A 16,725-nucleotide genomic window follows, 5' to 3' on the forward strand; every position below is an offset into this window, starting at 1 on the left:
GGACGCGGGGGAAGGAGCATGCATTCCGCCTGGGCCGGCGCGGGGAGAGCCGGCCGCCGCACGCCCCAAGCGCCCCCCGAAACACCCCCCACCGACGGCTCCCCGCAGGCTGCCGGGGCACCCCCTCCCGCGCACCCTCTAAAGCGAGAGCTTCCCTCCTCTGCTTTCTTATGAAACCAGGATGAGCAGCAAAGAAGACCCGAGCAAGTGCTGTCCGGCGGCTGCTCCCATCTCCAGTTTCACCATCCAGTCCATCCTGGGCAGCGGCAGCGCCGACCCCCCCCGGGAAACCGGAGACAGGGCGCCCGCCTGGCCCGCCCGCGCCCGCACCCTCTCCCTGTCCTCGGAGGACGAGGAGCCGGAGGAGAGCTGGAAGCACCGCGGCTGCTTCTGCCCCGAGGCTCAGGGCCCCGCCGAGGCGTGCCACAAGCACCAGCCCCTCAGCTTCACCTGTCTCGGTGAGTACCCGGAGGGATGGGACGGGGCGGAGGGGCCCCGCCGGGAAGGGCCGCGGAGGGCTCGGCCCCGGTCCGGCCCCCGCCGGGAAGAGGGAGGCGGGGGCACGTCGCACCTTCTCCGCTTTCGGGGCACAGAGTATTTGCGCCGTTCGTGGGTGAAGCGGGTAGGAAGGAACTCCAGGAAAAATGGGGTGGGTTTTTAAAAATCTTTTTCATCCCATCTGGCGTTGATTTCCCCGAGGGATGTGGTGCGATGGATAACGCTCGTTTTCTTAGATTCTGGTTACAGCTCTCGGCCAGGGGGAAGAACGATGTTTATTTTTTTTTTTAGCATTATTTCTGAATAAACGGTCTGTGAAATGCAATGCTGTAAAGTAAAATTTGCCGGCTCGTGTCGGATAGAAAGCCCGGTACTCAGCTGCTTTCACTGTGGGACGCACACCCACCTGTCCATCCATCCATCCATCCATCCATCCATCCATCCATCCATCCATCCAACAGAGGGGCAGGAATATCCAGGAGGGGGTGGCTTCCCCCGGCATCGGTTGTGTGCTCCCCCGGGAGCAGAGGCGGCCCGGGGCCTCGCCTCGGTGCTTTTTCCCTCCTGGGTGGGGGGCTCGGCCGTCGGGGGTCCCGGTGCCGGCCGCCGTGCGACCCCCGCGCTGTCGCTCTGTTGCAGGCAGTGCCAAGGGGAGCGGAGCGGCGGCGGCGGGCAGCGGGGAGCGGGGGCCTTTCCTCTCGCCCCCCCAGCAGGACTGTAAGGACGAGAAGGAGAAGCCGCTGGGACCCTCCTCGCCTTCCTGCGGGGACCGGCAGCGCGACGGCGGGGACCGGCAGGCCGGCGCCGCCAAGAAGAAGACGCGCACGGTGTTCAGCCGCAGCCAGGTCTATCAGCTGGAGTCCACCTTCGACATGAAGCGCTACCTGAGCAGCTCGGAGCGGGCCTGCCTGGCCTCCAGCCTGCAGCTCACCGAGACCCAGGTGAAGACCTGGTTCCAGAACCGCAGGAACAAGTGGAAACGGCAGCTCTCGGCCGAGCTGGAGGCGGCCAACATGGCCCACGCCTCGGCGCAGACTCTGGTGGGGATGCCGCTGGTGTTCAGAGACAATTCCCTCCTTCGAGTGCCGGTGCCCCGGTCCATCGCCTTCCCCGCCCCTCTCTACTACCCCGGCAGCAACCTCTCGGCCTTACCGCTCTACAACCTCTACAACAAGATCGACTACTGAGCCCCGCGCCCCCCGCCCCGCGCCCGCCCCGTCGGGACCCGCACCGGGAGCGGGGCCGGGGCCGCCGCGGGGGCTCCGTGCGGGGTCTCAGGCCGCCCCCACGGAAGGGACACAGCACCGAAACTGATGGGAGGGACGGGCAAATGGAGAGCCCGGGGCGCCGGGGGCACCCCCGCTCTCTCCTCCTTGCTATCTTGCCACTTGAAAAGAAAAAAAAAATTAATTAAAAAAAGCGCGTTATTTCAGATCTGTAAATATTTTTAAAGAAAGTAAGAAAGAAAAAAAAAAAATTAAAGCGTTCTAAGCCTCGTTTGTAAATTTGACACCTCGGTCGTGTGTCCCGAGGGGGACCCCGGCACCGGGAGTGCCCCGCAGCCGGGCCGGGAAGGGCCCGCGGGGCCCGGGATCGATGCATGGGAGAGCCAAACCGACTTGTAACGCCGAGGGTTTATTTTTCCGGAATTTTTGCTCCTTATCTCGTTTCCTGCAGGGAATCCCAGCCGAGTCTGACCGTCCGCCCGTGCCGGGGCTGGCGGGGGCTCGCTGCCCATCTCTCGGCTGGGAGATGAAGGGTATTTCCCGAAAAGTTTCGTAAACGGGGACCTTTCTTTCTGTTTTTTTCGGAGTGTTTTTGTGGAAGCCGCAGTGATGGGCTCGGTGCTACCGGGGACTGGTCCCTGCTGTCCGCGCCCCGGGTTCGCATTGAGCATCCTCGACGGCTCCCCACGGGACACGGCCTCGATCGGTCACTCAAAAGCAGTAAATCCCGCGGCAAGTGGCGATCACACTGCGGCCACTGGCTCCGAGGTACGAGGTACCGAGCGCCGGGGGTGTAACAGCAACAGCAACGAGGACAGCGAAAAACAAACCCCCGAAAAACAGAGAAATAAAATATCCGAAGGGATAAATCAGGCGTTTTTCAGTGCGGGGAAGGAGAACGCTCTCCCCGCGCTCCACAGCCGGTGTTTGAGCCGCAGAACCCTTGCCCCGGGGTAGCGACAGCCGGGGTGGGGAACACAGCCCCGCTCCGTCGCTCCGCCTTTCGGACTCGTTTTTTTTTTAGGGGTAATAACTCGTATTTCGGGTTTTATCCGTTAACACCGTTAAACCCCAGCAGCAGCCTCTCTTTCCCCGCGGCACCATCCCGTGCGGTTCCCTCGGGGACATCTCCCGGGTCTCGCCGTTATCAGCCGCGGTGGGACGGGGAGAACGGACCGACCCTCATACCGGGGCCACCACTGCCCGGGGAGCGGTGAACTACAACTCCCGGCAGGCCCCGCGGCGGCGGGCTCGCGGGGCACGTCGGGGACGCAGCGCCACGCGCGTTCGAAGCGGCCAATCGCGGGGGGAGGGCGGTAGTGCGCGCGCGCGGGCGTTGGCGGAGCCCGAGGTGAGGCCGGGACCGGGACCGGGATCCAGACCCAGATCCAGACTCAGATCCAGGGTTGGGGATTCGGGGATCAGGACCCTGGGCACGCCCTAACCCATCCGTCCCGGCCTCGCGTTCCATCCTCGCTGCGGCCCCTTCCCTCCCTGCTTCCCAGGCCCTCCCCTCACTCTCTTCCCTCCCGCAGCGTCTTCCTCATCCCGGCGCTCTTCACGGGGACCGAGGCCTCGGGGCTGCCGTAACTCCGAAAGCTTTTCCTTGGAGGCCCGCGGAGCAGCGGGAGGAGCTCGTTCAGCATGAAAACGGTACTTTGAGTTTCGTGTTTTGTGAATAAAAGCGCGGGCTGGGATTCCCGAGGATCTCACCCGAGCGTTCTGCTTTGTTCCAGCCACTCCATTCAGCTGAGTGGCACCTGTGCCAAGAAGATCTGTAAAAGCACAGATTTGCATGTTGACTAAAATTATTTTTCTTTTTTTTTGCAAAACTGAACCCCATAGTTAAGTCAGAATCGTTATTTCAGCAGCATGTGCTTTCTCTGTAATACTTAAAAAGCTCTCGTGGTGCCACAGAACTTAGTTGAGGTGGGCACAGCACTGTGGTTTGGGAATCCTGGTTGTGGAGCATCTGTTTTTGTGAAAATATGGAGCTCTGGGTCTGCTTTCTTTTTCTTACCATGTGTAAGAGGCAGGATATACTTAAATTCTGATATTATGGACGTTGCTCTGGATTAAAAATACCTTTGGGACATTCTTCCAGGTTTCTTGTTTAAGTAGCTTTGCCTCCTAGAGTTGTTTTTGAGCTGGTTAATAATTTTCACCAGGCCTCAAATAATACAATAACTTTTACCTCAAACCTCATGTTTCGTTGTTTGAGTTTTTTGGCCTAAGTAGGCACAGGAATAAGCTTGTCCAATTTAATTTTCCCAATTGTTCTGAATTCCTTTAGATTTTGTGTCTCTGGACTTGCATCTGAAGCATCCTCAGCAGGTGCTGTGGAATTCCAAGTAGCTTTCCTATGGAAAGATGTGTGGCAAAACCTCAAGCCTCTCATTTCCCAAGTGTTCCCAAAGCAAGGCTAAAAAAGGGGCTCAGAAAGAAGCTTTTCTAGTATTAAAATGTTCCCCCCCCCCCTCCCCCAATACTTCATGCTTAAATATCAGAAATAGCACTTTTTGTTGACACAGTGGGTGTTTTTTTGTGTTTCTTGAAGGATGTCTTGGAGAGCAAAGCTCCCACTCAGGAAATCTCTCCAGTGCAGGAGTGTGTGTTCCTCACTTTATTGCACAACTTGATGATTGTTTAGTTGCTGTCAAGCACTGAGCTGGAACCATTGTGCCCTAAATTTGCACCTTGCCCTTGGTTCATCTGCTCCTTGTCTCCTGATTTATTCTCAGAGGTGTAATCTTACTTTTGCAGTTGTACATAGACCTGTTGTCTTGGATTGAATTGTTGATATTTTTTCCTGGTCATATCCCAGTTCCATGATCACTTCACATTTCAGCCCTTCACAGAACATAACTTTCCTTTCTTTACCTGACCTTTGGATTCTAAGAGAGGGGAATAACAGTCTTAAAGCTTTTTGTTGCACATATTTCACAGCACTTATGGAAGCCTAAAGGTCTGAAAGTTGCACAAAGTGCCCAAAACTATATAAAAGATGATCCAGTTGCAATTCTTGGAAGTGTGTGACAGTACTACCAATCCAGGAGCAAATCAACACTTTTTGGAGTTTTCAAATCCATTTCCTTTCTGCTAGTACATGTTTTTAAAGGTAACTTCTTGATGTTCACAATAACTTATCAATATTTACTTCAGAAAACACAGCCACACACTCAGCAGAGTGAGGGAAATACTTTTGTAAGTAACAATATCTAAGCTTATAGATTATAATAATGATCATAATATTTTTGTGTTGTTTATTCATGTTGCATCTGATATTTAAAAGCTCTCTGTACAGAAAGAGAGGTTTTGGACAGGGATTGGCATCTTGAATTTTAGAATTTGTGAGAAATTTGGGTGTTCTGAACCTGTTCTGTGTAAAAGCCAGTGAAGTTTTCAGGTCTGCTTTGGACTGCCTTTCAGAGGGCTCAGTCTTGTTCACTTGCTAGGCCTGTGTTCTTGTAGTCATTAAAATTGCATCTGTGCCTTATTGTCTGCAGATGACAGGATCAAACGAGTTCAAACTCAACCAAACTCCAGATGATGGGATTTCATCGGTGAAGTTTAGTCCAAACACATCTCAGTTTCTGCTCGTTTCATCCTGGGACACAACTGTTCGGCTCTATGATGTTCCTGCCAACACCATGAGACTCAAATATCAGCATTCAGGAGCTGTCCTGGACTGTGCTTTTTATGTAAGTGTGGGATGCTTTTTTTAATTATTATTTTACAGCTGTAAAGTGCCCAAAGTATGAGAAATTGTCAGTCCCTGAAATTAAAGATGGGGCCTTACCTGTGCTTTTTTTCATTGAATGTTTTGTTATGTGGCTGATGCTGTACTGTGGATCAACACTCAGGTTCTCAAATGGTATCTCCTTTCTAAATCAATTTTAGCATTACACTGCACCAAGATGGAACTTAGGTTGTTGGTCATTTAAAACGTGAAGAAATTATTTGGTGTAGCTTCTGTCTGCCTTTTAAAATTTTATTTTAGTTTTACTTCTAAACTAAAGAAATTTGTATCACTCAAAGCACTTAAATACTTTGTAAAGCTTCTGTCTGTTTAAATCTGGGTCAGACCTTAACATTTATCTTCCCAAAACTCTTGAAAGCAAGTCCTTTGTTATGAATTTAGGATGCTGAATGCAGAGCAGGCATGGAATATTAATAAGGTAAATTTTATGCTTTATAGGATCCAACCCATGCCTGGAGTGGAGGGCTGGATCAGCAACTGAAAATGCACGACTTAAACACGGACCAAGGTGAGCAGGTTGAATTCCAAATACTGTCAGCAACTGGCCTGAGCTTCAGATTTATGTGCTTGCATGCACAGAGTATTTTTCAGGCTCTTTAGATGGAGGATATTGAATTATCTGGCAGAATAACCCGTGACCCTAATAAGGATCACCTAAAAACATGGAAGAATTTGGCATTGCCAGAAAGTTTGGCAGCTGCTTGCAGAATGCCTTCAATTGATTTTCTGATGACAATCCTGCTCTGCCATAGGCTGCAGTGGCTCAGTTAGGGGGAAGTAGCCAAGCTGAGCTAAAACTGAGCATGTTGTTTTTCAGAGGTTTGTGGTTTGGATGTATTTAGAATGATCTTTCATGGCAGAGGATATATAAAGCTTTTGCTTTTGTCAAGCATGGCCTTGTACTGCAGTTTTTTTCTAAGAAAACATTGCTTGAAAGTAACAGTTCCAGTGCTTCGTTGGTGCAAAATCTGGAACTGTTTTGTCTCTCTTTTTTGTGTGTTTTTAGAGTGTTTAAGAGAAAAACAAATTTCAGCCAGTCACCAGCACTAGCCAGGGCTTGACAAATGAGTGTGTGCAGTAATGGTATCAAAAAGCTCAAATAATTCTGCCATAGCTGACTTCCTACAAGTGTTCTAATATTTTTATTAAGATATAGTACTAATAGTTTTCTTTTGTCATATTATTGATATACACAAGCTGAAGTTGCTTTCTGTATTAGTGTGTTTGTCAGTGTGATACCAGTTGATAATTTATACCTGTAAAGATCTCTCAGTGACTGCCTAAAATTCTTAAATCCTAAGCTCAAGAGACATAAGCTTAAATACAACAGTCCTGATCTTTGCAAAAGTTACGTTTTTGAAGGCTGAACTATCCTTACAGGGACTTCTGGCATAGAAATGCACCTTTAGAATGTCAGAAAATGCTTGTGCTGCAGCTGTGTCCTTTTTTTATTTTTTATTTCACACATTCTGACTGTTTGTAGGGCCAGTTAAGTTGCAGTATATTGTGTTTTCTTACAGAAAACCTTGTTGGTGCCCACGATGCTCCTATCAGGTGTGTGGAGTATTGCCCAGAAGTGAATGTCATGGTGACTGGCAGCTGGGATCAAACAGTCAAACTCTGGGATCCCAGAACTCCCTGTAATGCAGGAACCTTCTCCCAGCCTGAAAAGGTATGTGCTGCATCCCAGGTGTTAAATAACTCATCCTGGGGCTGAAACATCACGCAGGACACTGATTGGGCTGAACTTGTGAAGCTGTGAGCTGAATTTGTGAAGTTATAGTTCATGATTTTTTTTAAACCAGGTTAAAGTGTAGCATTTTAAAATATTTGTATTCAGAATGTATTGTCATTTTTGGTGAGGGCTTTGAGCTTTGCTCAACATTCCTTAATTCTTAATGCTTGTGCTAGACAACATCCTTAAAATTTAAAATAAATTTGAAAGAAAACCAAGCATTATAATATGCACAGTTGATTTCCTAAATGCTGAGATTTCAGGTATATAAGACCCTGGCAGTCCTAAAGTCTGATTGTTTTGGAATGTACACAAAAAATATCTCCATAGGAGGCCATTTATGTTGCCTGAAATGATATTTTGGTTTTTTACTTGTGTTCAAAAAATTGAACAGAATTGCTCATATTGTGTTTAACCTGTTTTGTATTAATGCCTAGGAAATTTGGATATTGTCCTAAAGCTGAAATCCTCTGTGATAATGGGAGACTCAGAGAAATAAGACAAAATGGGATGATGTCTTCAGCTTTATCTAATGGCCATATGATGTGTTAACTTCTCATGCTGCTTACAGCAGTGTCATTGAAAGAATTAACAGAAATTCCTGTTGGCTTTTTTTTTTTTTTTTTTTAGAGACTCCTAAACACAGGCTGGCTTGCTGAATAATTTTACATAGGAATATTTTTTTTTGCCTGTACCTTTTAAAAATTTCATTTAGCACTGTGACATCCTGTTGTCAAGTCCTAATTATGAGCCATCATTAACTCCCCTTTGCCCTTAAATAGCTCTTACTTTTGTTCCAGCAGAGCTGGATCTACTTCTGGCGAGACCTTTGTGCAGAATAAAGTAATTGCATTATTTCTAGTTTTGATTTATAGATGTATGTAGCATGTAAAGAACTGTGATAAATTGCTGACAGAATATCATATAATGGACAGCCACAGTGAATCAAGCTGCTTATTGGTTCAGCAAGGTTCATTATGTCATTTTTTTAATGCTGCCTTTGATGAATGTGTACACCTACTCCACTGCATGACAACGGTTTCATTTGATTTATGGCTGTGTGGTGGAGAAAGAACACTCACTGTACAGGTGTGACATCAGTTTGTGAAGAAGATTTAAGATATTTAATGTTCTTTATGCCTTTGTTTCCCTATATGTACACAAACACATTTTATATAGTGTTTATGAATATTTCTGGACCAATTTTTCATCAATAACAAAAAACTGTCTTGTTAAACAGTGTAACTACTATTGGCTCAAAGTTTTCTTACCCTTTTTAGGGACTAATTGGGATCATCATTCTTCCTTTTTAAGAATAATTGGGATCATAAGAAATCTTGGGCAGCTCCTGTGTGGATATTTAGGACTTTTCCCATCTTAAAATCTCAGTCTTAAGAGTTCAATAATCACATTTTAGAGAAGAAAGTATGCTGGTGGATGAGGATTGGTTAAAGGAAGCTTTTTTATCTGTATGTATACATACACACCTCTCTGCTTAGCTTTTTATTAGAAATGAACTTTTTGAAAATTTAATAGTAGCAAATGAAGAGGAAAGTGATCTTTATATAACGTTGTGTGTCTGATGTTTGAGTGCAGTCTCACCAGAACCAAGCAGCTTTGTTGGGTTTCATCAGAGAACCAGAAAGTGAAACCAAAGGAAATTGTCCAAGCACATGCCAAAAGTAAACTGACTCCCTCTGGCAGGATACCAGATCTCTTACACTTTTCATTCCTGATCTGAGGAATACCCAGGATCTGTTTCCTGTGTGTTTGGCTGCATTTGATCACTGGAAAAAGCTCATTCTCATCATTTGCTCCTGTTAGCAGCTCAGGTAGCTGGATTCATCTGCTTATGTATCAACAACTTGGAATTCATTCCATAGCACAGGTTTTTTTTGACTAAACCTCTTTCCTTTTTCTTGTTTTATTTTTTTAAAACGTATTGCCAGATGAACTTCATCCTAAGCAATAGTTGGAAACAACAATTCATGCAGTAAATATTTTCATGTGAAATTTGATCAGCCAGAATTTCCTACTGAGCCAAGTTTTGGGGTAGAGTTAAAATTCCAAGCCATTATCTTTTTTTTTTTAGTATGTCAAGCATATTGCTTTCTTCAAATTCACTTCGTTTTATTAAAGTATACAAAGTGATGTGGTGTTTTTTCTAATGATCTCTTGGCAATTTATTTTGTTTTATTAACATGAAGCTCAACTCAAAATATTCAGTTTATAAAGAAAAATACTTGGTTACCAGGTGGAGGAAAACAGAGGAAAATGTGTGATGTGGTTCTGTAGGAACTAAACTGCAGGATCATGAGCTGACAGTGGGAATGCAAAACCAAGCAGAGATTAATTCCCATATCCATCACTTCCCCTCCTGTTCCTTTGTATGGCTCTTTCTTTGCCATTAATTTTGATAATAATTGCAATAGTTTTTGAGCTTTTGAATGCTACATCAAGGTATTCTCACTAACCAGCTGCACATTCCTGCTGCTTATCCCAAATTTGGGTTCTAAATGAAAGCTGAAGGGAATTCCGTGGCTGTGCATTCCATGGAAGATGTCACCAGTTGTGTTAGTGCTCACTGCTGGCAGCTTATTCTGTACAAAGAGCAGGGTTTTTTTTTTCAGGCTAATATCAATGTTAAATACTGTAAATATTTTTTTGGAAGGTCTACACCCTCTCAGTGTCTGGGGACAGACTGATTGTGGGGACAGCAGGTCGGAGGGTGCTGGTGTGGGATTTGAGGAACATGGGATACGTTCAGCAGCGAAGGGAATCGAGCCTGAAGTACCAGACCCGCTGCATCAGAGCATTCCCCAACAAACAGGTATGGCAGCAATCACATTTCTGCTGAATATTCTTCAGCAAAATGGGGCTTTATTTTCAAGTTTATTTTTCAGTGGGGGTGTGTTTTGTAATCAAACTTTGGGAGGGGGGAGGCTTCCTGTGGTATATTAATTCTTTTTAGTGCAGCTTAGCAAGGTTTGCCACTGACTTACCAGCATATTATGTTGTTTTTGTTCCTCAAGATTTGTTTCCTTTTCAGAAATAACCTATTTAATGAATCACAATGCTGACATGTAATTAAAAAACATCCTTCCCCTCCCCAGTTGCAGTAGAAGAGAGAAAGCCAGAACTGGTGACTCTTAAGCAGGTTTTATGCATTGTAACCCAGGGTTCTTGAACAGTCTGTGAACAGGGGCAGGATTAAAACTGCATGAATGTCGTTTATATATTTTTCTTTTTTTTTCTCTCTGAGTCTGTGGCATGCACTGCAGAGCCCTGGATCCATTATCCAGGGGGAATTGTACAATTCAGGTGCTCCTACAGCTGTTCTGTGCAAGTTAATGTGGTGTGTCTGTGGTATTTCTTTTTCAAGGAAAGCAAGAAGATTGGCTTTCTCTGCCAAACTAATTTGTAAGGGAATTTTCTCCTGTACAGAGTGATAGTACAGGAATTGCAAGACCTAGTTACTTGTTCTTGAACTGGCATGAATGCTTTGTCCATTCTCAGTTCTAGTTATAGTAAAACAAGCTGATCTTCCAGATTGTATTGTGTGATGGATTTTAAAGAGCCTTGTTATAGCTAGATATCATTGCAATCCTATTTCTGAAGAGATCTATTATAGACTTAACTCAAAAGTGATAATAAAAGCATCTCAAGTTGCTCCAAGTCAGGACTGTAATTAACTGGATAAGTGAACACAACTTGTAATCAAGTTTCACTGAAAATACTATTTCAGCTTGAATGTTCAGTGGTTAGTATAAGGCTCTGAACTAATTTTAATGTAATGTAATTCTGAAACTAAATAGTCCTGTGAGTATCTCTCATAATATTTAGGCCTTGCGGGGTAGGTGAGCTAATGCAAGGGGTTCTTATCTCTTGAAATTTTTTCCCCCAAAGACAAGCTTGTGTTTGGACCTGCAGAAGTAATCACAAATCTCATTGTCAGCTTAAAACTATGATGCAATGAGAATCTCTCTTAGAAAGCTTCTTTCTGCCTTACCACTTTCCTAGAATTTAAAAGGCTATGAAATAAAATTGTATTGCAGTCTTTTCTCCAGTTGTAAACTTCTAAAACATGTAGCTCCATTTTTTTTTCTTTTTTTCTTGTTAGGGTTATGTTTTAAGTTCTATTGAAGGTCGTGTAGCCGTGGAATATTTGGATCCAAGCCCAGAAATCCAGAAGAAGAAATATGCATTCAAATGTCACCGTTTGAAGGAGAATAACATCGAGCAGATTTATCCAGTTAATGCCATTTCTTTCCATAATGTCCACAACACATTTGCTACAGGTAAGTACTCAATTCTTTGTAACACTTGCATCAGTTCCTTTAGTTTTGATGTAAACAGATCAGCCTTTACTTCATATGTCCTGACTTTTTAAGCATATAAATAAGCAGGGTTTTAAAATTATTTGATGTAGTGAGAGTTCTTAACTCTTAATATTTCTTCCCTGCTTATGTTTGGACCTGCAGATGTAAGCACAAGTCTCATTGTCAGCTTAAAACTAAAATGCAATGTGAATCTCTCTTAGAAAGGAATAAGGCAGGAAAAAACTTTCTTAGAATTTAGAGGGCTATGAGATAAAATTGTATTGCAGTCTTTTCTCCAGTTAATTGCTTTAACAAGGAGTTTGGGAAATGCTCATTGTGCTCTTTACTGAATGAATCAACCCTGTGTTTTTCCTGACAAAGTAATTATGAGTAGTTTTCTTTTTTTCCTGTGCTGCATCTCTTCAGTTTGATTTTTTTTTTCCTCAGTTATAACTTAAAAACGTTTTTGTTTTTTATTTTTTTATTTTTGAAAACCTGACTCGCAGGCGGTTCCGATGGCTTTGTGAATATCTGGGATCCCTTTAACAAGAAGAGGCTGTGCCAGTTCCATCGTTATCCCACCAGCATCGCCTCCCTGGCCTTCAGCAACGACGGCACCACGCTGGCCATCGCCTCCTCCTACATGTACGAGATGGACGACATCGAGCACCCCGAGGACGGCATCTACATACGCCAAGTGACAGATGCAGAAACAAAGCCCAAGTGAGTGTCTGCTTCACCTGCAGTTGAGGATCTCTGAGCCTCCACCCCAAGATTTATTAATTTTCCTAAATTCATGAATAGCATTATTGATGGCAGGAGATAGTGCAGCTTGACAGTAGGGCTGGGTTTGATGGTATCTCCTTCGCCCAAGCTTTCAATATCCGTAGGTTGATAGACGGCTGATGGATAAAATTGTGCCTGGTTGTTTAGTGGGAGAAGAATGTCAAACTCTTATCCTCTTTCAATAGGTGCTATTATATGAAGCTGTAGAGTTATTGCAAGCTCATTGCTTCAGGAATTGAGTGAAGAATTCAAGAATAATTTATTGGAGTAAATGTTACTGTGTTTGGATATTTAAAACTTGGAATGAATGCAATCTGTCACACTGAGTATGCACCCAGCTGTCAGAGTGAGCAGTGAATTTAGATTCTGTTCTAGGAAGGTTGTGTAAAATCAAGGGAAAGCTCTCTCAGTTCCTGGGTGTTGGAGTTTGCTGCAGCCCTTTGAGAACACACTTTTCTGTCGTTGTTGCTGTCAAAACAAGGCATACTGATTGATGGAGGCAAAAATTCCTGTTCAGCTCACTTTGGCATGAATGTTACATAGAAAAATTGCCATCCCAGTGCAGAATTGTGCTGCCCTTGATGATGGAGGCACAGGAGCAGTTGGCTTTATTTTCAAATTCCTGTGCTTTATCACTGCTAGGTTTTTTCTCTTCTGGTACTCAATCTGTCTTACACCTTATCAGGTTCTCCATTATTAAAAGTGGCTGTGAAAACAGATACATAAATGATCAAATTTCTCGAGTTTAAAACCTCAAGACCTTTCCCTCCACTCCCTTAAGTGACTTGTCTGTTGCTTTGGAGCAGCTGTTTTATACCTACGAAGATGAGATATTTATTATTGTATAGCTTCCACAGCTCTCACTTGGAGATACTTTTTGATACTTGTAGAAAAATAATGCCAAAATTATTTTAGTATTTATTTCTGGGAGTTCCTCAAGTGGAAAAATCCAAATATGATAATTATATATAAAAAAAACCCATCGGGTTGTACTCGTTACATACATTTATGAGTTGTTTTGTTTTGTTGTGTTTTTCAAAGTTGATGAAAGAACGCTTGCTGCTGTTGGTTTTCCAATAGTAAGAACTGCTTTCAGTTTTTTTTTTTATTCATTGCTAGTTAGAGTAGCTAATTCTGTAGATGCCTCATTCTGCTGTACAAGGAGGTTAATCTACAATTAAACAATATTTCCTCTTGGCCCTCCATTATTTTCTGAAACAGATGGTTCATCATTTCCTGGGCTGTTAAACACAGCAAGGTTAAGGTTAGACTCTTGGGAATCAGCTAGTTTGGAATCTTATTAGGCTGTAGAAGGAAAACTAATAAGAATACTCCTTAATATCATTTTGTGACTGTAAACAATTATTTATTAGCAAACAATTGATCCCAGAAGGGCAAATTGTTTGAGTCAGTAATGAGCTGAGAAAAGACAGAGCATCTCTGTGTATTTGGAAAATAATTGTAACGTAATTGCAATGCATTTAGACAGGCATCTTTTTGGACCTGTTTCTATCTTTAAATGAATTTCTGAAAACATTAACGAGGTTTATATGCTTTTCTGACATTTACAAGTTGCTTGTGCCAACCTTAGGGCACTAAGAACGATGGGTATATTTTAGTGGTTCAGGAGTGTGAGTCATCTCTGGTTTATTCTAAAAATAAGTTACTTAGGACAGAAGACTAATGGCAGCTTCATAGTGATCTTTTTGCATGTTAATTTGAGCCACAGTGTTTCTGCACAATGCATTCTTAGTGCATCAAGATGGTGCCATATTATATAAAGATCACTTTTTTCATCATTAAACTCTTGCATTCTGTATCTTGGTACAAGTGAAAGCTGGCTTTCTGCTCTCCTAGGATGTTGGATGTTCTACCTGATTATGATTGCTCTAAATATTCTTCCTAAAATAGAGTTTATTTATTGCAGGTCTACTTAGACTACTGGTGCTATTCCTCCTCTACAAGAAATGCTCACCTGCTCCTAACAAGGCTCCACTAAAACAAGCGAAGTGAGAAGAACAACCTTTGTACTCCTGTTATTTTTAATTAAGAAATGTTGGTTTGTTTATTGTAGTTTGTCTAAATCTGTCATTCCTTGCCTGCTTATAATGTTAGTGAAACTATTTTCCTTATCTGCTGTCTGGAGCTGAATTAATTCAGTCCTGTAGATAACCTTTAAAAAATTTAGACATTTTCTAGTATCTGTTTTTGAAAACTTCCACTGCTTTCTTATTTGTTCAATAAATATCTATAGATTTTTTTGAAAATAAATACTTTGTGTAGTAGCTGTATACTTATTGTGAAACAAATGTTGAAACCAAACCCTTAAATTGCAGGAGTTCTTGAGTTCTAGATCTTCCTGATGGAAAAATTTTGGAATCTTTAATCTTTTTCCAGTGAGATGAACTGGGAAATAAAAAGAAATATTTTCTGTTGAGAATTACCACTAAAAGCTGTCTTACTCAACTCTGTTTGCAGAGCAGACTCAGACTGCTCTCCTGGTCACTTATGTCAGATGTTACTACTTAAATATTTTATATTTATATTTTATAGTGAATAGTAAGAAGGGACAGAAAAGCTGAGCTTGAGGAGGGTGATTGAGCTGTGGATATTTTGGGCTGGAGATTGGATTCATTCTTTGCTTCCAACTTCTTCTCTTCTATCAGTGCCTGTGTAGCCAGTGGGAGCTCTTTATTAACTGTAGGAAAACAAACTTGCTGACAACAGGAATGGTACCAGATCGTTGCAGAGAAGGTGGTGATGGAGAGAAAACTGCTCTGTGGGTGCAGAAATCTGACAAACTTGAGTTGTTACAAGGTAGACATGGTAAATGAGCTGTATATGGAATATTTTGTAGTTTGTCATGAGCTGCATGTGGATTCTTTGGTAATAGAAACTGGTGTTGATAGGTTTGGAAAAAATGGAGATCTTCCTGAGTTAAATATGAGTAATGCCCTCACCACAGTGTCATCCAGCCTCTGTTCTGGTAGTTGTACACCACCCCTGTTCCTGGCAGTTTTAATTGGCTTTTTTTGCAGCGAGGGTTACATGGCTGATGTTGGAAAGAGGTTGAATTTTTGATGTCAGCTTAGGAAGTCATAACTCCTTGGTGTTCAGGTGTTTTATTATTTTTAGAATTTTACCTTTGCTGAAGAGGGCCAATTGGAACCCAGTCATGGGAGCTAAAGGTTTCTGTCAGAGTCACTAGCAAAACAATGCAGTCTTGTGGAAAAAAGAAGTGAGGATGTGTCCAAACAAAAAAAAAATGTGTGAAGGCAGATTTAGGCTGGGACTAGGGAAAAGGTGGTTTAGTGATGATGTGGAGAAAGGAATATGTGACATGGGGAGAGGATAGAGTGGGGAATTACAGGTATAGAGCTTTGGGGAGGAAAGTGAAATAAGAGCTGGAGAACATAGAGCAAAACAAACAATTAGGGGAATTGCAAATACTTTGGTTGACAAAGGAAACCATAATATAACCAGGGAATGATGCCACCTGTGCAACATTTCAGTGGTAAGTATTGGAGAAAAAACCTGTTAATGTGCTGAGATCTGCATATTCCAATTTACAAAGCCCAGTATATGTGTGAGGGAATGGATTTGACTTGCTGGTTCTCTTTTGGCTTAAAACCCAGAGGAGGATTCCTTGTGGTGAATTGGTGTTCTATGTAAATGCTTGAAACAAACAAAAAGAGTGAGACAGCCAGTGGGGAAAATGAATGTTGGTTGGTCAGGGCTACAGCTGTGTCCATGTGTTGGGTAGAAATATCACAACGTGCAGTTGAAATACAGTTACTTCTTTTACAAGATTAATCTCCCTTTTATTAGCACTCTCCTAGAAATGCAGGTCAAGGCAGAGGTTCATAAGCTGGAGGAATCATGAAACAAGCCTTTTCTGACTTCTCTAACAAGCAGCTGAACAAAGGATGTACTGACTCTTGATAGAGGAATTGAGAGCTAAAAAAGCTCCTTAAGTCTCTGCTTTTTGGCTGGTGTTGAGGGCCGTGGAGAAAACATGGAGCCACAGCCATCACTGTAATAGAGTCATCAATCACCACTGACTGCTGGCAGCAGTGAATATCCAGGGTTGTCTCTCACAAGAGCCTCATAACACTCTGGTATTAGAAGCCAAGTGGCATCTGTGCCCTGAATGTCACAAAAGCAAGCTGGTAAGTACTTCTTTCTGTTGGCCAGTCCTTCAGGATAATCAGTGTGTGCTTACTACGTGCAGGTCTGGAGCTGCTGCATCTCAGGTTGGATGTTTAGTGCTGGTCCTGCTGCAATTATAATAAATATTTTAAAAAGTCTTCTTTAGGTGAGTGTTTTCCCAAGCAAAACCAGTCAAAGCTGAGCTCAGCCCCCGACAAAAACTGAAGTGATGATGTTGAGGATGACTTTACA

At 43.4% G+C, this 16,725-nt stretch overlaps 2 protein-coding genes across 2 annotated transcripts; both read left to right on the forward strand.

The window, feature by feature from the left end:
* Positions 1-65: 65 nt before the first annotated feature.
* On the forward strand, positions 66-1,717 carry HMX2 (H6 family homeobox 2). The gene is made up of 2 exons (XM_014879603.2): positions 66-458; positions 1,138-1,717. The coding sequence occupies exons 1-2, from the start codon at positions 182-184 to the stop codon at positions 1,683-1,685; spliced, it is 825 nt and encodes a 274-aa protein (XP_014735089.1). The 5' UTR covers positions 66-181; the 3' UTR covers positions 1,686-1,717.
* A 1,295-nt stretch (positions 1,718-3,012) lies between these two features.
* BUB3 (BUB3 mitotic checkpoint protein) lies at positions 3,013-14,595 on the forward strand. Its single transcript, XM_014879634.2, has 9 exons — positions 3,013-3,075; positions 3,260-3,377; positions 5,231-5,425; positions 5,923-5,992; positions 7,005-7,156; positions 9,891-10,049; positions 11,340-11,517; positions 12,045-12,261; positions 14,252-14,595. Exons 2-9 carry the CDS (start codon positions 3,369-3,371, stop codon positions 14,259-14,261), a joined length of 990 nt encoding a protein of 329 aa, XP_014735120.1. The 5' UTR covers positions 3,013-3,075; positions 3,260-3,368; the 3' UTR covers positions 14,262-14,595.
* Positions 14,596-16,725: the final 2,130 nt, after the last annotated feature.

Source organism: Sturnus vulgaris, chromosome 8, assembly GCF_052056855.1.
Source record: "Sturnus vulgaris isolate bStuVul1 chromosome 8, bStuVul1.hap1, whole genome shotgun sequence".
Taxonomy (NCBI): domain Eukaryota; kingdom Metazoa; phylum Chordata; class Aves; order Passeriformes; family Sturnidae; genus Sturnus; species Sturnus vulgaris.